Genomic DNA, 27958 nt, shown 5'->3' with positions numbered 1-27958 from the left:
TCAGCAGTGATTGTTGTTTGAAATTCAGGTGAAAGACACAGAGGTGTCTGGGGGAAAGAAAGGACAAAGTCAAGCTTACTTGGCTGGAATGCTGCCATGTATTTAAGGAAACCAGAACCCAATACCAATGCAGCTGACAGAAGAGATCTTTTGAACAGCTGCAAAGGTATTGCTGACAAATTCAGAGCAAAAACTTTCCCCCAGCTTCAACCTGGGGTGTTCTGTCACCGAACCACTCTGCAGTTCACAACCAACTGTAACCTTGGAACAAACTACCTAGAGTGACTAACACAACTCACTAAGGTTTAGTTATGAACTGAAGATTCAGCAACAGTCCTGGAATACTTTTCTTTTTCACTCCCACTTGTGTTAAGTCCTTGCTTGCAGGCAGCACTACGAAAACAAAACCAAATGCCAAATCACATGTGGAGTCTGGAGCCAGAAGCGCAGTCAGGGCTTTCTGGCTTGTTTAAAGTTCAGATCAAACTTCATCTTGTGGCATTTTGTCATCTTAACACGACCTCCCTCTGAATTGTTAGCAGCCAGGTTTTAGGAAGGAGTCACTTTAGGAATATCCCATTCTGTAGCAACTTCATGATGAGAAATGTGTAAGACTTCTGACCCCATCCACCCTCTTGGATTCTGTGCCAGGAGAAAGGCTTTGACAGAGACTGAGGTGCAGTGCCTTAGTGTGAAGGTGGATATGAGCCTAAAAGCAAGTAACTGCCTCAGAGACCTTCTCAAAGTATCGGTACCTTGATCACAGATGCTGTGATCTGGGGTAAGCTTCTATGGAATCCTAAAAGATCTTTTCAAATTAAAAAAGCTGTCAAAATCCAGTCTGGAAAGAAATACCAGCTTACTTGAACAGGGTGTGCTTGCGATTCTGCCACCTCCTGACCTTACAAGCAAGGGCCTGGCACTAATCAGCTGCACACTGAGGAGGGCAGTCTTTTGTCAACGCAGGGGCTGCGGCTGCGGCTCCAGATCGATCTTCCTCCAACACTTCTGTGTCCTCCACCTGCCCACCTCCATAGGTGGGAGTGCTGTACTTGAGCAGAACTGTCTTAAACTGTGCCAGGGGCGCGTTCGTGCGAACCCCCATCGGGTCAAAGTGGGTTCTGCTCACTCTGTAGCCAGCTTCAGACAAATAGTTCAGGAATCTATTTAACCTGGAAAAAAGAAAACCCAATCCAAAACATTTAGAAAAGAGTTCAAAGACTCATAGGTTGAGACCTTAAAGATCATCTAGTTCCAACCACCACACACAACAGGGACAGGGAAACCTTCCACTAGACCAGGTTGCCTCATCCAGCCTGGACATGAATACTTCCAGGGAGAGGGCACCCACAACCTCCCTGGGCAACCTCTTTCAGTGTCTCACCACCCTCACTGTAAAGATTTTCTTCCTCATCTCCAACTGAAATCTGCCCTCTTCCAGCTTCAATCCATTCCCTCTCATCCCTATCACAACAAGCCCTTGAAAAAAATTCCCATCTTTCTTGGAGGCCCCTTTCAGGTACTGAAGGTTGCTATGAGGTCTCCTCGGAGCCTTCTCTCCTGATTTCAAGTCATAGAGCAGTTGTTATAGCAATGTAAGACAGGATCTTGGATGAAAAGCTTACTTTGGCATGTTCATTCCTTTAATGCTGTGTCTGTGGATGTTGTAGTAAAACGCAGGGTGCTCAGCACTGGTCTCAGCCTTCTGTCGCTTGTTCGCATTTCGGGTCACTTCATCGCCTTTCCTTTTTCCTACACCACAAAAAATGCCAGGGAACATCCAGTGAGACCACAAAATAATGACAGTGAAACCAGTGAATATACACTTAGAGCACAAAACATGTCAGTGGAATCACTGACTATCTGGAGAGAGCACAAAAAATGCCAGTGGAAGCAGGGGATATTCAAGGAGAGCCCAGAAAATCTCAGTGAAGTCACTGAATATCCAGTGAAAGCACACAAAATGCCAGTGGAACCAGGGGACATTCAATGAGAGCCCAGAAAATCTCAATGAAGTCACTGAATATTTGGAGAGAGCACAAAAAATGCCAGTGGAATCACTGAATAACCAGTGAAAGCACACAAAATGGCCAGTGGAACCAGGGGATATTCAATGAGAGCCCAGAAAATCTCAGTGAAGTCACTGAATATCTGGAGAGAGCACAAAAAATGCCAGTGGAACCAGGGGATACTCAATGAGAGCCCAGAAAATCTCAGTGCAGTCACTGAATATCTGGAGAGAGCATAAAAAATGCCAGTGGAAGCAGGGGATATTCAAGGAGAGCCCAGAAAATCTCAGTGAAGTCACTGAATATCCAGTGAAAGCACACAAAATGCCAGTGGAAGCAGGGGATATCCAATGAGAGCCCAGAAAAATGCCAGTGGAATCACTGAATATCCAGTGAAAGCACACAAAATGCCAGTGGAACCAGGGGATACTCAATGAGAGCCCAGAAAATCTCAGTGCAGTCACTGAATATCTGGAGAGAGCACAAAAAATGCCAGTGGAAGCAGGGGATATCCAATGAGAGCCCAGAAAAATGCCAGTGGAATCACTGAATAGCCAGTGAAAGCACACAAAATGCCAGTGGAACCAGGGGATATCCAAGGAGAGACCAGAAAAATCTCAGTGAAGTCACAGAATATCCAGTGAAAGCACAAAAAAACAATGCCAGCAAATATTCAGTGAAAACACACCAGGAAAATCCCAGTGAATATTCAGTGAGACCACAAAAAAAATGCCAATGAGGCTGAAGACAGCCATGTATCAACTACACCTTTGTGTATATGTTTTCTAAGGTATTCAAATCTAGCCTAAACTTAACATGCCATTTTCAGTAATAAGAAGTGAAGGCAAGCAGGCTTCAGGGAGTGCTTAACATTCTGCTTTTCACACTGAGTATGATGAAGATAAAAGTAAAATGAGCATTCAGGAAAAAAAGAAATCCTGATTATTGTTAAATGGAAGATACTAGATGGGCTTAGCCACCACTTAAACTAGAATTGAATCCACAAGTGCTAGAGCTACACCAAAATGATCTACTTACTGTATACCAGGGATTCTGGAGAAGTACTTGGTGTTTTAATGTATACGCCACATTCTTCTGGAAAGCAATTAAAAGGCAAAATGAATCCTACTTTAAGACAGTGAAATAACAAACAGAAAGAAACAACACCACTTTATGGCCTAAGGAAGTCTCAAGTTGTGCCAGGGTAGGTATAGGCTGGATGTTAGGAGGAAGTTCTTCACAGAGAGAGTGATTTCCCATTGGAATGGGCTGCCTGAGGAGGTGGTGGAGGCACCGTCCCTGGAGGTCTTCAAGAAAAGACTGGATGAGGCACTTAGTGCCATGGTCTGGTTGATTGGATAGGGCTGGGTGCTAGGTTGGACTGGATGATCTTGGAGGTCTCCTCCAACCTGGTTGATTCTATGATTCTACGAAGTGTAGTAAGCAGCATGCTGTGATGGCTTAGGTGTTACCTGCCCCCTCACACTGAAGAAAATCACCCAGACTAGACTCAGCCGAGCTGGAAATTAGAATGGAGCTTTATATTTACAGCTTAGCACAATGTGCAAGCAGGTATTTACAGTATCTACAGCTACAGGCAGAAACAGACAAGTTAAAAAGGTAATACAGAAACACAACAGCCCTCCCAGAAACCTGAGTCCCCAGGAGGGGCTCCCAACCACCCTTCCACTTCCTTTCCACCCCTCTACCTTATCCCAGACTTTGCCTTATGTTCAAGGAGAATTGGCCAGGGGGGTAGGAAGCAGAAGGATTAGTTGCACAGACAGCAGGTTAGGGAGAGAAGGGAGGCAGCCAGAGCCAGAGAGCAACTCTGTTATCTATGTTTGTGTTCTTGTTCTTATCCATCTCAGCAAGCCTCTGAGTGCATCAGCCATCACCACTGTTTCCTTTTCACAGCCTAGCATCTAATTCCTCTCACTAAAATATCCCAGCTAGGCTCAAACTAGCACACATTCATAAGACTAACTTTTACTAGCTCAGCAACTTGGATTTAGAAGGGCAATTCAAGCCACAATTCCCTGTAGTAGTTGATGATATTTAAGGAGGTAAAAAGCTGCAGAGCAAGCTGGAGTGGACATAGGAGAAAAATCAAGTGTCAGTGAAGGAGGGGAAGGGAGGTACTTCAGGCCTGTTTTTTGTGCATGACCATAAGCAGTGTGTGAGCCTTCCCTGTCCTTGTCTCTACCCATGAGCCTTTTGTTGTATTTTCTCTTCACCATCCCAGTGAGGCATTTGATGCTCTCTGGGTTTAAACTCCAACACTGCATTTTTTTCCCCTTTGATTTACAACTTGTCATATGATGTCTAAATCCAGTGCTTTGCCTCTTTCTGTAGCACCCAAAGAGCATCTGACAAGAGCTAACGAATCCCACACTGTGTTCAAAGCAACAAACATCCTCTTGACGTTCTTAAGTGTACACTGCTGTTAGATTTAGTTATCCAAGAGCAGACCTCCCTAAATAACCACAAAGCTAGGCCTTTTTGTGGCCAGTCTGCCACTTTGCTTACCTTGTTTGGTTTCCTCACAAGAAGTGTGTATAGAATGTTGTTTTGAAGTTGTGCACTCAGCTTCACAAACTAATGTCTTCAAAAGCGACTGAGCTTCATCCAAACCATACTGAGCAGACTCACAATACATTCTCCTGAGGAACCCAGCGTTGAAGAGGGCTCCTGACCTAGATAATACATGTGAAAAAGAATCAAGATTTCTTAATGAAAGAAAAAAAATGCTGCTCTAAAAGATCTATCACCCAAATTTATCAGCAATTATATCACAGGGAAGTGCTGCATCAAGCTGTGCTCGTAACATAGTGGCACCCAACTGCTTTGCTTCCAATGACATCAACATTGCTCTTGTGTTAGAAATCCAGATCTTGACAATGCTGATTTTATTTCAACCACTGGCTTGCCCTACTATGTTGACAAAGTAATTTAACCCCCAGAAGAAAGGTACTGTGAATTGTGGAATGTTTTTAATACTGCTTTGAAATAGTTAAAAGACTGAACAGAAGGGGTTTTTCTGCTCATTCTTTATTAACAAGTTTGAATTAGGTGGTAAAAAGCAAACCCAATAAGTTACTAAATCCTAGTCAGTTCATTGCTGCCCAGAAAAATTATGGAGGCTCCAAGCCTGAAAGTGATACAGTGATATAGAATCAACCAGGTTGGAGGAGACCTCCAAGATCATCCAGTCCAACCCATCACCCAGTCATAGAATCAACCAGGTTGGAAGAGACCTCCAAGATCATCCAGTCCAACCTAGCACCCAGTCCTGTCCAATCAACCAGACCATGGCACCAAGTGCCTCATCCAGTCCTTTCCCAAACACCTCCAGGGATGGTGACCCCACCATCTCCCTGGGGAGCCCACTCCAATGGATGGGGCACTGAACAAGCTGGTTTAGTAGGAGGCGTCCCTGCCCATGGCAGGAGGGCTGGAACTAGATGATCTTTAAAGGTCTCTTCCAACCCAAACCATTCCATGAAATGTTCCCTGCATTCCTGCCCATTGCTATGGCACATTTTGTAGTGCTGAAAGATATCCAGCAGACTTCATTTTTATTCTGTGACTGAGTAGCTGAACTCTGAAGGCCTCAGCCTAAATGATTCCCTGATTGGGTATTGTGTTGTGAACTTACCAGAGAGGACCAAGAACTACTGCTGTCTTCCCAGGCATACTGCCATGGCAATCACAAGGCAGCTGCTGATAGGGGTTTTCTAGAACAAATTAAGAGAAGGGAGAATTTTGGTTATTTTGAATTAATCAGCAGTGCCTGCTTCACTGGAGACAGATGTCACAGAGCAGCAGTAGCTGACTTCAGTGGAAGTGCTTGGATAGGCAAGCAGCAGCAGAAGTCTCTGCTCTCACTTCTGCCAAGCAGTGCTTAGAATGTAGTGACTGATGACTTGTTTAACCATTAAAACATTGTTACACCTCCATGTTTCTTGGCAGAAGAAGGGAATTACTAGCTTTCCTACATGTATACAACTAGACAGCAACACGAACAGGAAATACCCACAAAGACTTTCAGACCTCATTCAACTGCACCTACAAAACACAGCATAGCTCCAAGTCTCCTGAGCCATAAATCAGCTCACTTGGAATTCAAGCATTAAGTAAACATTTGATTTACTAAGGTCTCTACCATTAACACTTTGCCTACTAGTTACCTAATTTTAAAGATCTTTTTAGCAACAAGGTCAGTCTGTGCTCACACACCTGACTTGGAGAAGGGCAACCAGTTAGTAGTTGGATATCCAATAACCTGTAACTTTGAGTGAACTTAAGAGGAAAAATCTTGTTTCAAACTACCATGTGGCTCCTACCTCTGCTAACTCATGTGTAGGCAGCCCACAAAGAGCTAGTTTTAAACCTAGGGGCTGCCTCCACTTACCACCAAGTGTCAGATGAGTTACAGGAATGTTGCATACCTGCCAAGGTAGTGCCATCAAGCGCTTTTAGATGCTGCCTGAGGCCAGGCAGAATAGACCTCATGTAAGAGGCAAGTGACAGCTGAGTTTGCTGTACTTTAAGGCAGCTGAAATCAATTGCATAAAAGCAATCTGGCACCAAAATCTACCAAGCTGCTTCTGTATGGAGGAACCAAACAAAAGCCCTACCCTTCATGCCCTTTCCTGAAAGGACAGACCCAAGGATCTATCAGGCATCTTGGCAGCTTCAGCAACTACAGCTAGTAGAGAATGCCCCACTCAGAAGCAAATCCAGTACCTTTACAGCAAAATCTCTGCAGTCTAACCTACTCCCACAAAGCATGGTAGTTTCTCCTCCCCATCCAGTATGCTTGTTACTACACTAAAGGCAACTATGACTTTACTAAAAGGCTGTAAGTACAAACAGGGTCCAAACAAGCCCAAAACAGAGATACAGGAATGAGACCTTGTAGGAACCTCAAAAGACAAGCCATTTACCTTCTAGCATATTGCCCTCTTTCTGAAAAATCCTCTCTTCACACCACTGGCAGTGGATGAGGTACCTGATCTTCCGTGCCAAATCATCTGCAGAGGATGGGCCTCTTAAAACTCTGACCACTACTAGCACAAAATGTTCCAGAGCTACGGCCAGTAACACTTCAATGCCTTTGTTGCAGCGAGCTGCAGCTCTAGGGAGAAGAAACATAGACAAAGCCACGTTGTACTGAGATCAGCAGGCTAGCACTGCCATAGACACACAAACCTGCTGGAAGAGCTCATACATGCTCTAGGAAGAGATACTAGAGGCTGGAGAAAGTGATGAAGAGAAACTGGTGGTTATTCATTGTCTCAGTGTGCTCCATGCCTACAAGGCTGAGCACAGGGTTTCTTAGTTTCCTACCGAGTATTCTTTGCATGTGCAGGGAGACAGAGAAGGAACATTTAAACAGACAGATCAGGATTTCTGCTCTGGCATTCTGAAGATTCCTGTGCACTTTATTTCATCCCCCATCTGTCAAAAGCCTCAGGTCCCTCAGCCTCTCCTCATCAGCCAGGTCCTCCAGTCCCCTAATCATCCTTGTAACCCTGTGCTGGACCCTCTCCAGCAGATCCCTGTCCCTCTTCAACTGGGGAGCCCAAAACTGAACACAGTATTCAAGATGAGGTCTCACCAGGGCAGAGTAGAGGTGGAGAAGAACCTCCCTTGATCTGCTGGACACACTCAGTCTTTGTTTACAGTTCATTACACGCCAGAACAAACATAATAAGGGAAGGTAATTTTCTAACAAGAACACTGGATTTTAGAGTGAGGGAATTCTGGAAACTGAACTTGGGTGTTATTACAGCAGCAGTCTGACTTTTTTAATCCCTAATAATTCTGTAATACTGGAACTGAAATAATTCTGGATGATTTTACCAGCACTTGAGCTGATGTAGCAGTACCTGGCAACAGCAGCGATCACCACCCTGGCTGCCAGTTCCTTGTAGTACTCTGTTCTGACGATATTAGAGCCGTAATGGCGCAGGGCAACGTGTTGGGCCTTTGCATACAGACTGCTGACGTCTGTGGAAGTCAGTGACACAATGCCAAGGTTCCTCACATTTCTAAAGGCAGAATCCAAGTAATTCACAGTAGTTCCAAAGGGGTCCAAATGGCTGAAAAGCAAGCAATTATCACTAAGTATCCGTAAAAGCTCCACCCTTAGTAAACATGCAGACAACACTAAGTTGGCTGGAAGGGTTTATCTTGCATGAGGGTCGTGAGGTTCTGTAAAGGGAGCTGGCCAGGCTGGATCCACAGCCTGAAGCTAATGAAATTAAGGTGACAATATTCCCATGAATCACAGAATTTCCTGGATTGGAAAAAAGCCTTTCAAGCTCATCGAGTCCAATCATTAGTTTCACACTGACAAGTCCCTGACTAACCCAAATCCCTCAGCACAACATCTGATCACTATCAATTGCTATGGTTGGAAAGGACCACCAGGATCAGCCAGTCCAACCTTCATCCCAGCATCCCTAATCACTAGACCATAGTGAACATTCCAGGCTTTGGTTAAGAGTGGCTGGGAACTGTCTGGTGGAAAAGGACCTGGGAATGTTGGTCAACACCCAGCCAAGTCAGCAGTGTGCCCAGGTGGCCAAGAAGGCCACAGTATCCTGGCCTCGTACAAACACAGTGTGACCAGCAGGACCAGGACAGAGATTGTCCTCCTGTGCTCAGCACTGGTGAGGCCGTACCTCGAGTAATGGGTTAGGTTTTGGGCCCCTCACTCCAAGATGCACATTGAGGTGCTGGAACAGGTCCAAACAAGGGCCATAAAGCTGGTGGACAGTCTGGAGCACAAGCCTTACAAGGAGTAACTGAAAAAAATGGGGCTGTTGAGCCTGGAATGAGAGGCTGAGGGGAGATGTCCTTGCTCTCTGCAACTCACTGAAAGGAGGCTGGAGCCAGGTGGGAGTTGTCTCTTCTCCTAAGTAACAAGTGACATGAAAGAGGAAACAGCCTCAAAGCAATGCCAGGGCAGATATAGGTTGGACATTAGAAGGAAAAAAAGTCCACTGAGAAGGTAGCCAAGTATTTGACTGGGGTGCTCAGGACAGTGGTGGAGTCCCCATCCCAGAAGGGACAGAACAAGTTTGTGTATGTGGTGCTGAGGGACATGGTTCTTCAGTGCTGTGTTAATGGTTGGATCTGATGATTTGAAAGGCCTTTCCCAGCCTAAATAATTCTGTGATGAAAGCAGCAAATGACTAAGAGAAACATTCAACACTTACATAAAATCAAACGATCTCAAATGCATTATGACGTTGGCATCCATTTTTGTCACCTCGATGGTGTCAGTGCTGTCTTCTCCAACTCCCATGGCTTCATCATTGTCATCTTCCTTGGTGTCCAGCTTCACCTTCATTTTGTTTAAATGGCAGTTTTCCTGAATCATTGCCACAGAGTTTTCATTGCAGTCATTAATTGTAACTCTCACAGAGCTTCGGAGGTGCTTGGCCCACTGCAATCCCATGATACCTACAGAGAGACACAACTCTGATTCCTTAACACAACAAGAACTTGGCTTCTGGGTTGCCTAATTTGGTAAGAAAAAGAAATAAATTAAGTAATTCTTCTAAATGCCTGTAATGTGCATGATTCAAATGTTGTCATGCTCCTGCAAAAGTATCACAGTATCACCAAGGTTGGAAGAGACCTCACAGATCATCGAGTCCAACCCTTTACCACAGAGCTCAAGGCCAGACCATGGCACCAAGTGCCACATCCAATCCTGCCTTGAACAGCCCCAGGGACGGCGACTCCACCACCTCCCCGGGCAGCCCATTCCAGTGTCCAATGACTCTCTCAGGGAAGAACTTTCTCCTCACCTCCAGCCTAAATTTCCCCTGGCGCAGCCTGAGGCTGTGTCCTCTTGTTCTGGTGCTGGCCACCTGAGAGAAGAGAGCAACCTCCTCCTGGCCACAACCACCCCTCAGGTAGTTGTAGACAGCAATAAGGTCTCCCCTGAGCCTCCTCTTCTCCAGGCTAACCAATCCCAGCTCCCTCAGCCTCTCCTCGTAGGGCTGTGCTCAAGGCCTCTCCCCAGCCTCGTTGCCCTTCTCTGGACACGCTCAAGCATCTCAATGTCCCTCCTAAACTGGGGGGCCCAGAACTGAACACAGTACTCAAGGTGTGGTCTCACCAGTGCAGAGTACAGGGGCAGAATGACCTCCCTGCTCCTGCTGACCACACCATTCCTGATGCAGGCCAGGATGCCACTGGCTCTCTTGGCCACCTGGGCACACTGCTGGCTCATGTTCAGGTGGGTATCAATCAGCACCCCCAGATCCCTCTCTGTCTGGCTGCTCTCCAGCCACTCTGACCCCAGCCTGCATCTCTGCATGGGGTTGTTGTGGCCAAAGTGCAGCACCCTGCACTTGGAGCTATTGAACCCCATCCCCTTGGACTCTGCCCATCTGTCCAGGCGGTCAAGGTCCTGCTGCAGAGCCCTTCTGCCCTCCAACCCAGCCACATCTGCCCCCAGCTTGGTGTCATCTGCAAACTTGCTGATGACTGACTCCATGCCCTCATCCACATCATCTATGAAGTGATGGTGACCTTCTGCCTCTGCGCAGAGACACTGTAAAGGGACAGCCTATTTGGCACCTTCTTAGGTGGTTACTGTGGCTATACACAACAAGATTTTTGCAGCAGGATGGACCCACAGTCTGCAGGAAAGCCCTTGGCCTGTTTAATGCTCCAGTGTAGCAGTTGTGACAGGCCCCAGAAAACACACACATAATGTGTAAAACTGAGTGGCTGACACTCTGTCAGGCTGTGCTGCTCTTCAGCAAGACATGCACAGGCTGAAGAGCTGAGCAGAGGGGAATCTCATCAACTTCAACATGGGCAAGTGTGGAGTCCTGCACGTGGGGAGGAAGAACCCCCTGCAACAGTACAGGTGAGGGGTTGACCTGCTGGAAAGCAGCTCTGCAGAAAAGGAAGTGGCAGGACCAGTGGACAAGCTCACCATGAGCCAGCAGTATGTCCTTGTCGCCAGGAAAGTCAACAGTATCCTGAGGTGCATTAAAACCAATGTGGCCAGCTGGTTGAGAGAAGTTCTCCTCTTTCCTCTCCACTCTGCTCTTGTGAGACCACTTATGGAGTACTGGGTCCAGTTCTGGGCTCCCCAGTTCAAGAGAGATGTGGAACTATTGGAGGAGAGAGTCCAGCAAAGGCTACTGAGGGGCCTGGAGCATCTCTGTGAGGAGAAAAGGCTGAAAGACCTGGGGCTGGTTAGCCTGGAGAAGAGCAGCCTGAGAGGGGAGCTGGTCAGTGATCATCAATAATTAAATGTGAGATGTCAAGAAGATGGGGCCAGACTCTTTTCAGTGGTGTCCAGTGACAGGACAAGGGGTAACATGCACAATTTAGAATCCAGGAGGTTTCATCTGAACAGAAGGAAAAAATTGCTTGGTATGAGGGTGCTGGAGCTCTGGAGCAGGCTGCCCAGAGAGGATGTGGAGTCTCCTACTCTGAAGCAATTCCAAACCCCACCTGGGCATTGTGATCCTGGGCAAGCTGCTGTGGGTCACCCTGTTTTAGAAGTGGGGTTGGACTGGATGATCCCCAAAGGCCCCTATTATCCCCACCAAGCTAGGATCCTGTGAACAGTTGCTGTCAAAGCATTTAGACTGTCTCCAAGTGCTTATTGATGAGGTTCATGGTAAAATCTGTGCTTACATTTAGAATAACAGGACAGGCTGCACTTGTGAATTCTGTCCCAGTTCAGAGTGGTGACAATTCATTACAGAGTTTTTATACAACATGCTAAACAGTTGCTACTGTTCTCAACTATCACCTTAAGTTTGCAGTAGCTGGCTGATTATGGGGCAGCAATCCAGATCTCCTTAAGTTTTTGTTCCAGATGGCAACCACTTCACATTTGCTTCACGTTCAGAATTTCTGCAATCAATTAACGATGGGCCTGATAAAGAAGCTTGGCTTCATCACCAGTTCCAAATTATGGCTTGATTCCAAAGCCAAACTTCACAGTTAGAGTGACAAGAGATCTGTGCAACACTGAAGCAACTGATTTTAAAGAGAGCTCTCAATTTGGATTTCATACTGTTTTCAACAGGCCTAATATCAGGCTCTCTGGGGTTTTTTTTTGGTATGGAGAAAGCTCTTTGCTGTCTAACTAAAGAAAAACATCATTGTGTAGCTCACATTAGTTCTTAACACATGACCTTACTGTGTATTGAAACTGATTTCTGCAGCTTCATATTCATGGATATTAGCCAAAAAATTAAAGAAGTTACTTTACCAGTAGCACCAAAGGCATCCAAACAGTCTATGGGTGCACGTTCCTTAGCTAGGACAGCCAGAGCAGAGAAGATCAATTGCCTTGAAGATAAAGAATGGTCTTGGTAAGTAAGCTGAGAAAATACTAAGCACTTTCTTAAGTGTGGGGGGGTGGGTTAACACCCAAACCATCACATCTTCCTTCTCATTTACTTCCCTCGAATGTAACACTAGAACGTTTAAGCTAAACTCCACTTTCTACACAGAAGAAAAACCTCAACTACCTTTAAAAGGTGAATTCTACAGCAAGATATTCCTAAAGTAAGATCCCAAATCAACTTACTAAGTACTCTAATAGTGGAAAAAGTGGGTGGCATTCAGAAATGAACAACGTGGCACTATCCTGCTAATGGCTCTGCTTGAAGACACCAGAAATTACTGCAGGTAAGTGAAATACCTCAGCCTTGAGGAACAAGCCTTCTTCTTTCAGACATGGCCATACCCTTAGTTGCAGTGGCCTTGCTCAGAGGCCTGCCTTTGCCTTCATAGACAGGTCTGGGCTAACTTTAAACCTCAAATATTGATAGCACTAAGGACCGAAGGGGACAGCACAGACTGAAGAGCACAGTCCCATGCGCTGAGGGTCAACAGTCACACTTTGCAGTGGTAGCACAGCTGCCATTTATGATTCCCCTTAAAAAAAGACAATGTTTCTTCCTTCAGAATAAGAAAATCCTTGAAAGAATCTGAATTCCAAGAGCAAAAGGCCTAGAATATGAAAACTGTACATTACAGTTAAGCTACTGTTCAGTTAAGAGGAAAAGAAGCAATGATTACCCACTCACAGAGAAATACTCTTAAGTGTGCATAAGGAGATTAGATTTCAAGTGTGCTCCCTTCAAATCCTGTTCTTCTCCATCAACTACTCATCACAGAAAACCACTTAGTTGCTTCAGTAATGACAATATTTCCCATATAGCATTTTGGGGGTCTAAATATTATTTGTGAAGAAGAGTTTCCTGATGGAAAATAATTTCTCCTACCAAAAGTTTTATAGGGTTTGCTTTTCACAATGAGTATTTTCCACTACAAACTCATCATCTCTCTGCTGTATCCTCCCACTCTCTTTTCTCTTCTTACCTGTTGAGTTTCATTTTAGGATTAAAATAGGAATCTGTTTTCTGTGGTGTGGAATAGTTGGGAAGAACCCGCACGTCTGTGGCTGACTCTTTTAGCACTTGATGAGAATTCTTGGGAGCAGGAACTAAAAGTAATTGTGGAGGAAGGAAAAGTGAAATTATCAGCAGATATTTGATAAATGAAGTTGAAAATGTAGCAAGAAGTCTGGGTTATGCTGTAATCCAGCTAGCACATGGATCAGTTAACAGGCATGTGGGATGGAGAAAAGCAGGCAGTAATTTCTCTGCTAGTCCTAAGAGTGGCAGCTAAGGATTAACGCCGAACAGAACTGTCTTCCCATAAAGCATTAGATTTCTTTCTTTTGGGCTCCTGTATATCCAGTTACATTTCAGAAAGCAAACTCCTGAGCCTGGGGCTTAGCACATTTGTTTCCCATGTTGTGGGAAAAGTGCCCAGCTTGTCCTGCAACAAGAATGCAGGAGAGCATGCTTATCTTGCACCTGTCTGTGACAGGAATGCAGGTGAAGCAGCAGCTTATCCTTCACCTGACAGCAGCAGGGGAAGAGGATGCACATTTTGTTTGCTTATATGGTCAAGACACAGCACAGATGGGGGAAGTTTTAGGACTTGGCAACTTGGAAATTTTACAACCCAGCCCAATTACTGCTGGGATGGGGGGAAGGTCGTGTAGCCAAAAGTTCTATGAACAAAGCCAGAGATAAGGCCTAATTGTGAGAGGCTGTAGTGAGCACTGGCTTTCCACCTTCCTCCTCTTGACTAATAAGCACTATTGGCCTGTTAGGAGACAATGAGCATGTGAGGTCAGGCCCACATTGTCAGTAGGTATAAAATTAGCTTTTAGAATCTTCTGGTTCTAAGGATGAGAGCTATCCAGACAGGTTGATAGGCCTGAACCTCTCCTCCCCAGGCAAGACTCACATCTCCAACTTTGTCAGATGTTACCTGGGAATTACTAACTTAAGCTCAGTTTTTGCAGTAAGTGGATCTACTACAGGTAATTCCCAACTTGTTCTATCTGTCACCTTAATAAATTACCCCCCTCTTCAATTTTGCCCAAATATCTCAGTGAAAGTCCTTGTCAGGGCTCTGAAACAGGCAAACATTGATTCTGAGAGGTGGCTACATGCATACCTTTTGAATACAAACCAAGTGTGGGACTAGGACTGGATCTAGCTACACCTAAACTCTTTTAGACCGAGTCCAGAAAGCAAGGAGGTGCTGTCTGAAGCTTGTAACAGGAGGATCACCTTTGCCCACCTTGCTAGCTTGTTACCTCTCTGTACAAGACCAAAAAAGCTGATGTCATGGTCAGGATGCTATTATGTGACAGTCCTCCAACCTTCTGCATAAACAAAAATTTGCAACATTAACTGTGAAGGGAGAACTATCTATCAGTAAACTCAGAGTAACTGATCAGTGCAGAGATTAAATCACAACTCTGCTCTATCTCTGAGGATAAGAGGTCCATAGAATAGTTTGGCTTGAAAGGGACTTTAAAGATCACCCCTGCCATGTTTGTTTGACACCACGTCCCCTCAGTCCTGTCACTACAAGCCCTTCTGAACAGTCTTTCCCCAGCATTCCTGTAGGTCCTGTTTGGATATTGAAATGTAGCTATGAAGCCTCCCTGGAGCCTTCTCTCCTTCGGGCTGAACAGCCTTATCTCTCTCAGCCTGTCTTCATAGGAGAGGTGCTGCAGCCCTCTGACCACCTTTGATGTCATTCCTATGATATTAAGGACAGATTTCTCCCTAGGAGAGCTAAATCTGTTTCAGAATTTTCCTCACATCACAGTTACTGCATATGCTGTGGAGTATAAAAAGATCCAAAGTTTTCTGTAAGCAAGAAGCTACCTGTAATAAACCTTGATTCTGTTTCTCCTTTATTCACATGACGATTGATGTGACTGATCATGTCAGTTCTTCGTGTGATAGTTGCTGAGCAGATGATACAATGGTAATGAGCTCCCATCTTTGAAGAGGTCTGAAAAATACAACATTTGTAGCTTCAGAATAAACAAAACAGCACGAATATTTAACTGTAACTGAAGGCAGGCACGGAAAGAAGTCATCAGACTGCTACCTCCAGCACATACAAAATACTTTAAATCTACAGTAAATAATCACACCCCAGGAATGAGCAAGCAATCCTGCCACAGCACCACAGCCAGCTGCTCTGCCAAACTCAGAACTGATTTAGTTGGAAGAGACCTTTAAGACCATCAAGTCCAACCATAAACCCAGCACTGCCAGGTCACAACTAAACCATGTCCGCAGTATCACATCTGTGTGGCTTTTCAGCCCCTTCAGGGATGGCAACTCCACTGCCTGTTCTAGGGCATAACAACCCCTTCAGGGAAAATGTTCTTCCTAATTTTCCAACCTAACCCTGCTCCAGAGCACAACTTCCAGGCCCTTTTCTCTTGTGCTGACTTGTTAGTGGAGAGAAGAGACCAAACTCCCACCTGGGTCCAGTCTCCTTTCAGGGTATCATAGAGAGGCAGAAGGTCACCCCTCAGCCTCCCTTTCTCCAGGCTGAACAATCCCTCAGCAGCTCCTCACAAGACTTGTTCTCCAGATCCTTCATCAGCTTTGTTGCCCTTCTCTGAACACATTCCAGCACCTCAACGTTTTTCTTGGAGTGTCCCAAAACTGAACAAAGGATTCAAGGTGTGGCCTCACCAGAGCCAAGTACAAGTGAGACAACCACTGCCCTGGTCCTGCTGGCCATAAAATTTCCCATCCAGGCCTGTTGGCTGTTTGCCTTCTTGGCCATCTGGTCATTCACTGGCTTGTGTTCAGCTGGCTGCTGACCAGCACCCACAGTCATTTCACTGGGCAGCTTTCCAGCCTCTCCTCCCCAAACCTGTAGCAGTGCATACCCCATTTACTCCACACAGAGGGAAGGAAGTAGCTGAGAAGTGCCCACTGTCTGGCCTAATGAAGCCTTCATCTCTTCCACACAAACCTGTCATTTATTCCAAACTGTGACAGTGTTTTACACAAGCTAGGCAGGTGCCCACCAAAATAAGAGAGATACCACTACATTCACCTACCTGAGGCTTATAGCAGTACTTACATACTGGGCTAGTAAGCTTTTGGTATCCTACACTGAATAGCAAAATGTATTTTGTGATTAAGCAGAGAGTAACAGCTCCTCTAAATCACCCATTTCCCTCTCTCTGTAGGGTAACTATTACTGTGCCTCAGCATTTTTACCTGGTCTCCAACGAGGTTTGGTTTTACTGGATGACAGGGCAAGTAACAGATGCACATTCTGTACCCTAGGAAAGAAACTCTTGTCAGATTACAGGTCAGGAAGTAAACAAGGTGGATGGTCTCATTTGAGAACCCCAAATAGAATCATACAATCATAGAATCAACCAGGTTGGAAGAGACCTCCAGGATCAGCCAGTCCAACCTAGTACCCAGCCCTATCCAGTCAACCAGACCATGGCACCAAGTGCCTCATCCAGGCTTTTCTTGAACACCTCAAGGGACGGTGCCTCCACCACCTCCCTGGGCAGCCCATTCCAATGGGAAATCACTCTCTCCGTGAAGAACTTCCTCCTAACATCCAGCCTACACCTACCCCGGCACAACTTGAGACTGTGCCCCCTTGTTCTATTACTGTCTGCCTGGCAGAAGAGACCAACCCCACCTGGCTACAGCCTCCCTTCAGGTAGTTGTAGACAGCAATGAGGTCACCCCTGAGCCTCCTCTTCTCTAGGCTAAACAACCCCAGCTCCCTCAGCCTCTCAGACAGCAGTAAGAGAAAATCACCTGTTATTTAGTACACTCACCCTCTGCCCAAGGAAATTTATTAGCTAATTACACATTTTACATATTACAATGGACAAAAAAAATCATACAGGAATTTATTTTAATGCCTGCTCTCACCCTACAGATCTGTTGAACCTTCACTAGCTTATTCAGTCTGTAACTTTCCAAAATACCATTGAGTATTACTGTTGCCTGGCTAAAAGACTTGGCCAAAGGCTCCTATGAAAGGCATGTTCCACAGTTTAAAGAAATACACCTGCTAATGCATGCAAATCTCCAGACAGAATAATTTTATTTCCTGCAAAGCCACAGAGAATCCCAGAATATCAGCATGGTGTGGGTTAGAAGTAACCTCTGTAGATCATTCAGTCCAACCTGTCTGCCAAAGCCCAGATCACAACATCCAAGTGGGTTTGGAATCTCTCCAGAGAAGGAGACTCCACAGCCTCTGAGCAGTCTGCTCCAGGACTCCTATTGCCTCATAGAAAAGCTTTTCCTCCTGCGCGTATGGAACCTCCTAGATTCCAGTATGTGCATGTTGCCCCTGGTCTAGTCACAAAATCAGTCAAGGTTGGAAGGGATCACAAGGATCATCTACTTCCAAGCTCCCTACCATGCCCAGGAACACCCTACCCTAGATCAGGCTGGCCACAGCCTCAGCCAGCCTGGCCTTAAACAACTACAAGTATAGGGCCTCAAACACCAACCTGGGCAACCAATTCCAGGGTCTCACTGCTCTCATGCTGAACAATTTCCTCCTCACGGCCACTCTCAATCTCCCCACCTCCAGCTTTGCTCCATTCACCCTAGTCCTGGCACTCCCTGAGAGCCTAAAAAGTCCCTCCACAGGTTTTTTATAGGCCCCTTTCAGACACTGGAAGGCCACTGGAAGGCCTCTGAGCCTCCTCTTCTGCAGACTGAACAACCCCAATTCTTTCAGTCTGTCCTCACAGCAGAGCTGCTGCAGCCCTCTGAGCATCCTCGTGGCCCTGCTCTGGACACGCTCCAGCATCTCCACATCCCTCTTGGAACAGGGACTTCAGAACTGGATGCAGTTGCTTGGTACCACTGAAAACAATACTGATCCCATCCTTGTGACCCCCACTATTCAGAAGTATTAAGAATATTTCATTTCAATACAAGGCACACACAGCTCTTTAAAATACACATCCTGCTCAATCCTCTGCTTTTCCTTCTAAATCTCCCTGTGGGGATTTTAATGCCTCTTACAAGCAGATCACAGAGTATTCTTAAAAATCCTATGGCTTCTACATACTGACACTAAGTAAATACTCCATGTAGTTCTGCAAATCATGGACTCTTTATGATGAGCCGAAAAAGACCCTGCAGGTTTATATGATAATTAACAACAGAGTCAAAACTATGACTAAAACAATTTCCACTATATGTATGATAAAGTTTTTGCAATAATTTTCTTGATATGCCAAGCAAATATTGAATCATAGAATCAACCAGGTTGGAAGAGACCTCCAAGATCAGCCAGTCCAACCTAGCACCAAACACTGTCCAATCAACTAGATCATGGCAGTAAGGGCCCCATCCAGGCTTTGCTTCAACACCTCCAGGAACGGAGACTCCACCACCTCCTTGGGCAGCCCATTCCAATGCCAATCACTCTCTCTGACAACAACTGCCTCCTAACATCCAGCCTAGACCTCCCCTGGCACAACTTGAGACTGTGTCCTCTTCTGTTGCTGCTTGTCTGGCAGCAGAGCCCAACCCCACCTGGCTACAGTCTCCCTTCAGGGAGTTGTAGACAGCAATGAGGTCTGCCCTAAGCCTTCTCTTCTGCAGGCTGCACACCCCCAGCTCCCTCAGCCTCTCCTCACAGGGCTCTGCTCCAGGCCCCTCACCAGCTTTGTCACCCTTCTCTGGACACCTTCCAGCACCTCAACATCTCTCTTGAACTGAGGAGCCCAGAACTGGACACAGCATTCAAAGGGTGGCCTGACCAGTGTTGAGTACAGGGACAGAAGAACCTCCCTTGTCCTGCTGGCCACACTGTTCCTGAGCCAGACCAGGATGCCATTGGCACTGCTGCCCACCTGGGCACACTGCTGCCTCACCTTCAGCTACTCTCTACCAGTACCCCCAGGTCCCTCTCTGCCTGGCTGCTCTCAGCCACTCTGTCCCTAGCCTGTAGAGCTGCTTGGGGTTGTTGTGGCCAAAGTGCAGAGCCCTGCACTTGGCCTTGTTCAATCTCATCCCACTGGCCTCTGCCCACCCATCCAGCCTGTCCAGGTCCCTCTGCAGGACTCTCCAACCCTCCAACAGATCCACATCTGCTTCAAATGAGAAAATGCATAACTTTAACTGTTTTGGCATCTACAAGAATACAGAGACAAGAGGGTTTTATATCTGCAATTCACATTTCAGGTCAACATCCCTTAGGTCAAAACATGGTTCTAATTCAGCGTTGGTAAAAAAAATGCTTAAGCAAGGAAATAAAAACCCATGAAACACAAAACAACATCCTGCATGCCCACAACTACTTCTAGCATTTACTATTCAAATGTGATTTCTGTTACCTTCAAATTCCACAGAAACTTTCCAGTGAAAGTTCAGAAGGTGCCGATGCAGCTTATGACCATAGCAAGCTTTGTATTTCTCCTCGGAACACAGTGGACAAGGCTTCTTTTCACCTGAAAACACAATTCAACAAGTATGAGAAACACTTCTGTTAAAGCAAGCATATAAGGAAAAAGGAACTAAGGTTCTATCCATAGGAGTCAAAGATTAATTCCCCAGGGTATGATCTATTTCAGGCTCAAACAGGCTTGAAGCTGATGGATTGCCTCCTTCTACTCCATAGCATACAGATAAGAACCACTAATACTTTAAATATTATTAATTTCTTAGAGAATCCCAGCATGGTGGCAGTTGGAAGGGGATGTCTGGAGATCACCTAGTCCAAGTCACCTGCTAAAGAAGGTTCACCCACAGCAGCTTGCCTGGGATGATAATATCCAGGTGGGTTTGGAATCCCTCTAGAGGAGAGGCTCCACAACCTCTCCAGGCAGCCTGCTCCAGGGCTCCAGCACCCCCACAGCATAGAAGTCTCTCCTCTTATTCAGGTGGAACCTTTTGGGCTCCAGTTTGTGCCCTTGTCCTGTTGCTGTGCACCATTAAAATGAATCTGGCTCCATCCTCTTGCCCCCTACCCTTTATCTCTTGCTGAGCATTGATCAGATCCCCTCTCAGGCTGCTCTTCTCCAGGCTAAACTGCCCTAGGTCTCTCAGCCTCTCCTCCTCACCAAGACATTCCAGTCCCCTCAGCATCTTTGAAGCCTTTGCTGGACTCTCTAATGATTCCCTGTGTGTCTTGAACTGGGAAGCTCAGAAAAGATGATTAAGGTTCAAGAACCCTATGATGTGAGCCTATTTGGACCCAAAAAGTTTTATTCCAGCTGTGAATAATTTGTTTCAGTTGTTACTTCTATCACAAAATACATTCATGACATCAGAGAAAAACGACAAAGTTGTGTTACAAACACTTTGCAGACTTGAAGCAATCTACCAGTATACATCTGGACCAGAATTTAATACAAAGTGGGCATAAAAAGCATCCAGAACTGACTCTATTTTATTGAAACTGATGTTTAAATGCTGCAAAGACAACAGTCAGCTTCCATATAACAGTGGCACTTGAAGTAAAATAAGAGAGAGATGAAACTTGTCATGTATAACTAGAATCAACAATTTGTTGGTCCACACATGCTGCAATGTCAGAAATGCTTTGGCTCAGAGAAGGCAGAAAGGAATTATTAAATGTTGTGGAAGAAATAAAACATTCATCAAGCACAGAAACAAATCACAAAGCTGATTTTTATGAAATGATATGAAGTGGGTTAAAAAAAAAAACAATAAACAACAAAATGAGAACAAAGGTAAATACCTGTAACCTGAAGGACTGTGTTCCGGGATGCTGCTGTGCTAAACTCCCCTTCTTTGAGATTAGCTAACTTCTCTAGATCAGCAAAATCTCTTTGAATTGAAATATGTTTCTCTGAAAAGCAGAGATATTCAGAAGTTAAACATTTTCACTTTAATAATGAGTTAACTGCTATTTTTCTTGCCTCATTTCAAGTCCAGTACCAACCAAAATACTTGTGTGCATGCTTTAATTTCCACAGGAGGAGTAACCACAAAATTATCCCCTGAGAAAGGCTCTTTAAAATCCATTTATTTCCACAGATTTCTAACACTGCCACGTTTTTACACTGCAAAGGCCTTCCAGTATCTGAAGGGGACCTACAAAAAAGCTGGGCAGGGACTTTTTAGGCTCTCAGGGAGTGACAGGACTAGGTGGGGAGATTCAGCCTGGCTGTAAGGAGGAAGTTGTTGAGCATGAGTGGTGAGAGCCTGGAATGGGTTGCCCAGGGAGGTGGTTGAGGCCCCGTGGCTGGAGGTGTTTAAGGCCAGGCTGGCTGAGGCTGTGGCCAGGCTGATGTAGAGTAGAGTGTCCCTGCCCATGGCAGCAGGGTTGGAAATAGATGATTCTTGTGATCCCTTCCAACCCTGACTGATTCTATGATTCTAGTTGAAGGCTGAACTGTTGCAAAGATCAAATCATAATCCATTTACTCCTGATTTTACTGTTCAGTATCATTAGTGAGTGCAAATCATGCACAAAGCAGTATGAAAACTTCCTAGGAACACTCTGGCAAAACTAAAACACCAGTGAAAGACAGACCAATAGGAAGTAACAATTATTCACTGTACAGTCAGGGCATATTACATTCTACCACCTTTTTTCTTCCCCTTAGGAGACTGTTCAACCTTTAAATTTGCCTTCTGATTTTTTAACTTAATCTGTGAGAACAGCAGAATATTTTTTAAAAACAAGAGAATTAGCTTATCCAATACCAGAATCACACAGAATGATGGGGGCTGGCACAGACCACCATCCAGTCCAACCCCCCTGCTAAAGCAGGGTCACCCACAGCAGGGTGCCCAAGATCACAATGTTCAGGCGGGTTTGGAATCTCTTCAGAGAAGGTGACACCACAACCTCTCTGGGCAGCCTAGGAAAGGGCTCTGTCACTCTCAATAAATCAGCTTTATTTGCTTCAGCACACAGAATATCCCAGTTTACAGTATAGAATCATAAAATCAACCAGGTTGGAAGAGATCTCCAAGGTCAGCCAGTCCAACCTAGCACCCAGCCCTATCCAGTCAACCAGACCATGGCACTAAGTGCCTCAGCCAGGCTTTGCTTGAACGCCTCCAGTGATGGTGACTCCACCACTGTCCCAGGCAGCCCATTCCAATGCCAATCACTCTCTCTGACAACAACTTCCTCCTAACATCCAGCCTAGATATCCACTGGCACAACTTTAGACTGTGTCCCTTTGTTCTGTTGCTGGTTGCCTGGGAGAAGAGACCAACCCCCACCTGCCTACAACCTCCCTTCAGGTAGTTGTAGACAGCAATGAGGTCACCTCTGAGCCTCCTCTTCTGCAGGCTGCACACCCCCAGCTCCCTCAGCCTCTCCTCATAGGGTTTGTGTCCCAGGCCCCTCACCAGCCTTGTTGCCCTTCTCTGGACACATTCAGTAACAGACTCTGTACCCATTTTAAACCTTTACCACATTTTCACAAGATCAGTATTCAGGCTTTTGTTAAGTGAAACAAAGACAGCAACTGATCGCTGTGCTCAAGTTGACTTTTAAACCTAGGGTTACAAGTCATACAACACAAATGTTCTTAACAATTATTATCTAACCTCTTGGATAATCAGATGACACATCCAGAATGTTGCTATCAGATTCCCTTGTGGGTTCTTCGTCTGTGCCTTTTTCCTCAGTTTCCAGTTTTGACTCTTTCACATCCACGTCGTTGCTTTTCACTTTTTCAGAGACAGCCACACCATCTTAAAATCAAACAAAAAAAAACCATTCAGAGTTGTGGATATAACTGAATGACATAGATAGTTTCATTTGTTTCCAATAATTTGGTGCTTCTAACAGGCAAAAAGGACGAGTGTTAAGGAGGGAAAAAGAAACATATCAACAGTATTTTGGACTGTAATAATGATTTAATTATTGCTGATCCTTGGAAACCACTCTGCAATAATGTTATCCTGGACAGATAAAACGATTTACTTATCTGCATCATCAGATGGTTAAAGTTAACAAAGTAACATTTACACAGTATTGTAATAGTGTTACACACCATTGCCCTGCAAAACGCAACGGTACCAAGAGAAAGCATGCAAGGAGCAAATGCTCACAATATACCAGCTAAGAAAATCTGAAGACAGAAGTTTAGAAATCTTTATGATGGATAAACTGAAGAAAAAAAGGGGAGTTAGGAAGGAATTTGCTGTCAGGGGGATGTGATGAGCCTTAAGTGCTGGTGATAACAGCATTTGCAATTGAATGGCTTCTCTGGAGTTGGGTAGAGATGACCAACTGGGCAGACACTGGAGAATGTTAGACTTAAGAGGCTAGAAAGTAGTGCTAGAAAATCATACAATCTGATCTTATGGTGGATTTTTTTTAGCCTCAATAAATATTTGCTTGCTGCTCCCTCGAAGTTCCATAGTGTCTGCAACAGTACACTGAATCAATACCAATGAAATCCCAGGAGTCAACTCCTTCAAAGATGAACCCTTGACCAAGTCTGGGACTTCCAGCCTTGAAGTGTTCAAAGACAGGTTAGATGGGGCCTTGAGCAACCTGGTCTGGTAGGTGTCCCTGCTTATGGCAAACAGTTAGAATTAGTCTTTTCAAGGTCCTTTCCTACTTAAACCATTCTGTGATATGAAGTCTGGATCCAGCTGCATCCAGACTCCTCTCTGAGGAGGGCTCCATCCCGAACCTGTGACTCAGCAGGAGGGTCTTCCTTACCCTTTTCATCCCAAATCTACCCTGTAGATCATTCTAACCCAATTCTAACTCGATTTTCCCTTGTATGCTTCTTCCCTGTAAGCAATAGTGAGCCTTGTCTTGTTGCACTTTTACAAACCAATCTTAAAAATCACTTTTGCCAACACCCCATGGTGATTCTTTAAGCAACCTACATCTCTCCTCCACAACACCATCTACAGCTGGTTGCTACTAAAGCCAGGATAAGAGCTGGACTATGCAGTTCTTACAATTGCTCCGTCGGGTGTTTTTTGTTGTCGTTGTTTTTTATTGTTGCCTGTTTGGCTTTAACGTCTCAGTTGCCTAAAAATCTTTGTGCTATTACTAAAAAAAAACAAAACAAACAACAGAAAGAGGAAATGGAAGAAATATCTCCAAACAGGGATCTGAGAAACTGTTTAAAAAGACAGAAGTACTGAGTAAAATTATTCTACCTACCTTAAAATATATCAAGATCGACACTGCTACTCAGAGAGTGTTCCTGTATTTCTCAGGTATGTATTTTTAAGCTGACAATTCACCTCAGCCATAGAATCAGTCAGGGTTGGAAGGGACCACAAGGATCATCTAGTTCCAACTCCCCTGCCACAGCCAGGGCCACACTACCCTGGATCAGCCTGGGCACAGCCTCAGCCAGCCTGGCCTTAAACACCTCCAGCCATGGGGCCTCGACTGCCTCCCTGGGCAACCGATTCTGGGGTCTCACTACTCTCATGCTCAACAACTTCCTCCTCATGGCCAGTCTGAACCTACCCATCCAGTCTGTCCAATTTCCTGCCTACTTCTCAATTAAAAACTTGCAAGATGTCTAGTAAGTTTCTACACATTTAACATTATTGGAAGGACAAAGAAAATGAGGAAGTAAAATGATCTTTGGTGAGAAATCCCCAAGATAAAGGTGAATAAAGGACAATGATTAATAATGACTACACCTGCCACAAGAAAAACTGGTCAATCTGTTATAAAAAAGGGTGGTGAGAGCACAGTAGTGACCGAATTCCACATGACTTGGCTTCACAGCAAGTCTACATGTTAAAACGGTTGAAAAAGAACATGCACATATCTATCTTCGAGCCAGGAGTATGCCCAGGTGGCCAAGAGAGCCAATGGCATCCTGGCCTGTATCAGGAACAGTGTGGCCAGTAGGACAAGGGAGGTTATTCCTCCCCTGCACTCAGCACTGGTCAGGCCACACCTTGAGTGCTGTGTCCAGTTCTGGGCTTCTCAATTCAAGAGATGTTGAGATGCTGGAAGGTGTCCAGAGAAGGGCAACAAAGCTGGTGAGGGGTCTGGAGCACAGCCCTGTGAGGAGAGGCTGAGGGAGCTGGGGGTGTGCAGCCTGAAGGAGGCTCAGGGCTGACCTCATTGCTGTCTACAACTACCTGAAGGGAGGCTGTAGCCAGGTGGGGTTGGGCTCTTCTGCCAGGCAATCAGCGACAGAAGAAGGGGACACAGTGTCAAGTTGTACCGGGGGAGGTCTAGGCTGGATGTTAGGAGGAAGTTGTTGTCAGAGAGAGTGATTGGCACTGGAATGCGCTGCCCAGGGAGGTGGTGGAGTCACCATCCCTGGAGGTGTTGAAGCAAAGCCTGGCTGAGGCACTTAGTGCCGTGGTCTGGTTGACTGGACAGGTCTGGGTGCTAGGTTGGACTGGATGATGTTGGAGGTCTCTTCCAACCTGGTTGATTCTATGATTCTCTATCTCTGATCTAGGGTAGGGTGTCCCTGCCCATGGCAGGGAGGTTGGGACTAGATGATCTTTGTGGTCCCTTCCATCCCTGACTGATTCTGTGATCCTATATTCAGTTTGTATCCACAGCTTCACGAAGTAAACTTCCACACTGATTCAGAAAAGCAGGCTGCCAGCAAAGCAAGATTGTAGGAGTTTCAAAGCATCCATCAGGAATTACTGATCATGCACAAACTCAGTAACGATTCAAAGAGCCAATATTACATCTTTCCTTTTTTTTTTTTTTTAATTAGAAGAGTTAGTCGGGTTCAACTGTAAGCCTGCAGCATTAAATGACTGGCATGAACGCCAGGGCTGGAAAGCTGGCATTAGTTATAAAGCCATTTGGCACGAAACGCCGAGGAGAAAAAGCATGGAGCAGAGGCAGAAGGCACCCACCGCAACCCCTGCCCACCTCGGCGATGGGACCTCGTGTTCCGTTGTTTGAAATCATCGTCGTCGTCACAGAAAAACAGCTCTTTTAACGGGCAGAAAAGGTGGCACAAGCACCCGCTTTCTAAGCCGCCCGAGGTGGGGAGGCTCAGCCTCTGGGCCGGGCCGCCTCAGAGAGCACTTGTGGCCGCCCCGCCACCGGCTGCGTTCCGCACCAAAGCGGCAGAAGGAGCCAAGCCAGCCTTCCTTCACCGCTCGGGGCTCGCATGGCGCAGGCGGGGAGCAGAAAGGAGCCGGCACGAAAGAGAGCCAAGGCGGCCCGCTGTAAATTCAAACGTCCCGGCAGTTCTCGCCAGGGGCCTCTCCTTCCCGCGCACCCGCATGGCGCCTGCCTGCTCTCGGCGCCTCCTCAGCGCGCCGGGGCCATGCTGCAGCGCTCAGACGGGGTCGCAGGACGCAGCTCCCGCTCTGCCGCCGTCCATCCGCCCTCAGTACCAGCCAAGCGCGCCGGGGCCGTGCTGCAGCGCTCAGAGGGGGTCGCAGGACGCAGCTCCCGCTCTGCCGCCGTCCATCCGCCCTCAGCACCAGCCAAGCGCGCCGGGGCCGTGCTGCAGCGCTCAGAGGGGGTCGCAGGACGCAGCTCCCGCTCTCCCGCCGTCCATCCGCCCTCAGCACCAGCCAAGCGCGCCGGGACCGTGCTGCAGCGCTCAGAGAGGGTCGCAGGACGCAGCTCCCGCTCTCCCGCCGTCCATCCGCCCTCAGCACCAGCCAAGCGCGCCGGGACCGTGCTGCAGCGCTCAGACGGGGTCGCAGGACGCAGCTCCCGCTCTGCCGCCGTCCATCCGCCCTCAGTACCGGCCAAGCGCGCCGGGGCCGTGCTGCAGCGCTCAGAGGGGGTCGCAGGACGCAGCTCCCGCTCTGCCGCCGTCCATCCGCCCTCAGCACCAGCCAAGCGCGCCGGGGCCGTGCTGCAGCGCTCAGAGGGGGTCGCAGGACGCAGCTCCCGCTCTGCCGCCGTCCATCCGCCCTCAGTACCAGCCAAGCGCGCCGGGGCCGTGCTGCAGCGCTCAGAGGGGGTCGCAGGACGCAGCTCCCGCTCTGCCGCCGTCCATCCGCCCTCAGTACCGGCCAAGCGCGCCGGGGCCGTGCTGCAGCCCGCAGAAGGGATCGCAGGACGCAGATCCCGCTCTCCCGCCGTCCATCCGCCCTCAGCACCAGCCAAGCGCGCTGAGGCAGCGCCGGGCCCTCCGAGCGGGACGGAGACCCGGCTCCAACCACACCGCCCGCCCCTCAGCACCTCCCGGGCACGGCAAGGCCGCGCCACAGCCCCTACCCCATCGCCCGCCTTCAGCAGCGCCTCCTGGGCACAGCTGGGCCTCGCTGCTCCCCTCAGAAGCTGACGAAGGCCTGGTTCCCACCCTGCAAGACCACAGCGCTCGCATGCTCACGGCCCCCCCCCCCCCCGAGCCCGGCCCTCACTATGCGCTGCAGCCTCATCTTCTTCGTCCTCCCGCCCCGGCTGCTCCTGCTCGGGTGACAGCTGCGCCAGTGCGGCCTCCGCAGCCTCCTCGGCTGCCATCTCGCCCAGGGACAGCCCGGCGGCGCGGAACGCAGGCGAGTGGAAGCGCGGCACACACCGATGAGCACAGTCGCCTCCTCGGGAGGGGGCGGCGCTGAGGGAAGGACGGGGGCGGGCGGCAGCGGGCGGCACGTACGTGGGGAGCGGGGGCGGGCCCGCTCTGCCTACAGCTCCCA

The 27958-nt window shown here is 47.1% G+C and overlaps 1 protein-coding gene across 1 annotated transcript; it reads right to left on the bottom strand.

The window, feature by feature from the left end:
* Nucleotides 1–75: 75 nt before the first annotated feature.
* Nucleotides 76–27924, bottom strand: TRMT1L (tRNA methyltransferase 1 like). The gene is made up of 16 exons (XM_064148067.1): nt 27683–27924; nt 22940–23086; nt 21111–21221; nt 19744–19857; nt 16631–16695; nt 15266–15395; nt 13392–13515; nt 12274–12353; nt 9239–9485; nt 7904–8116; nt 6959–7149; nt 5668–5746; nt 4539–4705; nt 3048–3104; nt 1626–1752; nt 76–1172 (listed from the first exon to the last, which is right to left on the bottom strand). Exons 1-16 carry the CDS (start codon nt 27780–27782, stop codon nt 923–925), a joined length of 2202 nt encoding a protein of 733 aa, XP_064004137.1. The 5' UTR covers nt 27783–27924; the 3' UTR covers nt 76–922.
* Between the last annotated feature and the right edge of the window lie 34 nt (nt 27925–27958).

This window comes from Pogoniulus pusillus, chromosome 8 (genome assembly GCF_015220805.1).
Source record: "Pogoniulus pusillus isolate bPogPus1 chromosome 8, bPogPus1.pri, whole genome shotgun sequence".
Taxonomy (NCBI): Eukaryota; Metazoa; Chordata; class Aves; order Piciformes; family Lybiidae; genus Pogoniulus; species Pogoniulus pusillus.
The sequence above is the reverse complement of the archived record's forward strand: the minus strand, read 5'-3'. Positions and strand labels throughout refer to the sequence as shown.

Bases quoted from the DNA above. Each gene is read 5' to 3' on its own strand.
- TRMT1L (XM_064148067.1), bottom strand. From the start codon at position 27,782: ATGGCAGCCGAGGAGGCTGCGGAGGCCGCACTGGCGCAGCTGTCACCC. The intron at 19,858-21,110 runs GTATTTACCTTT...TTGTGTTTTCAG, and splicing joins CACAGTCCTTCAGGTTACAG to GTGAAAAGAAGCCTTGTCCA. The intron at 4,706-5,667 runs GTAAGTTCACAA...TGTATTATCTAG, and splicing joins GTAGTTCTTGGTCCTCTCTG to GTCAGGAGCCCTCTTCAACG.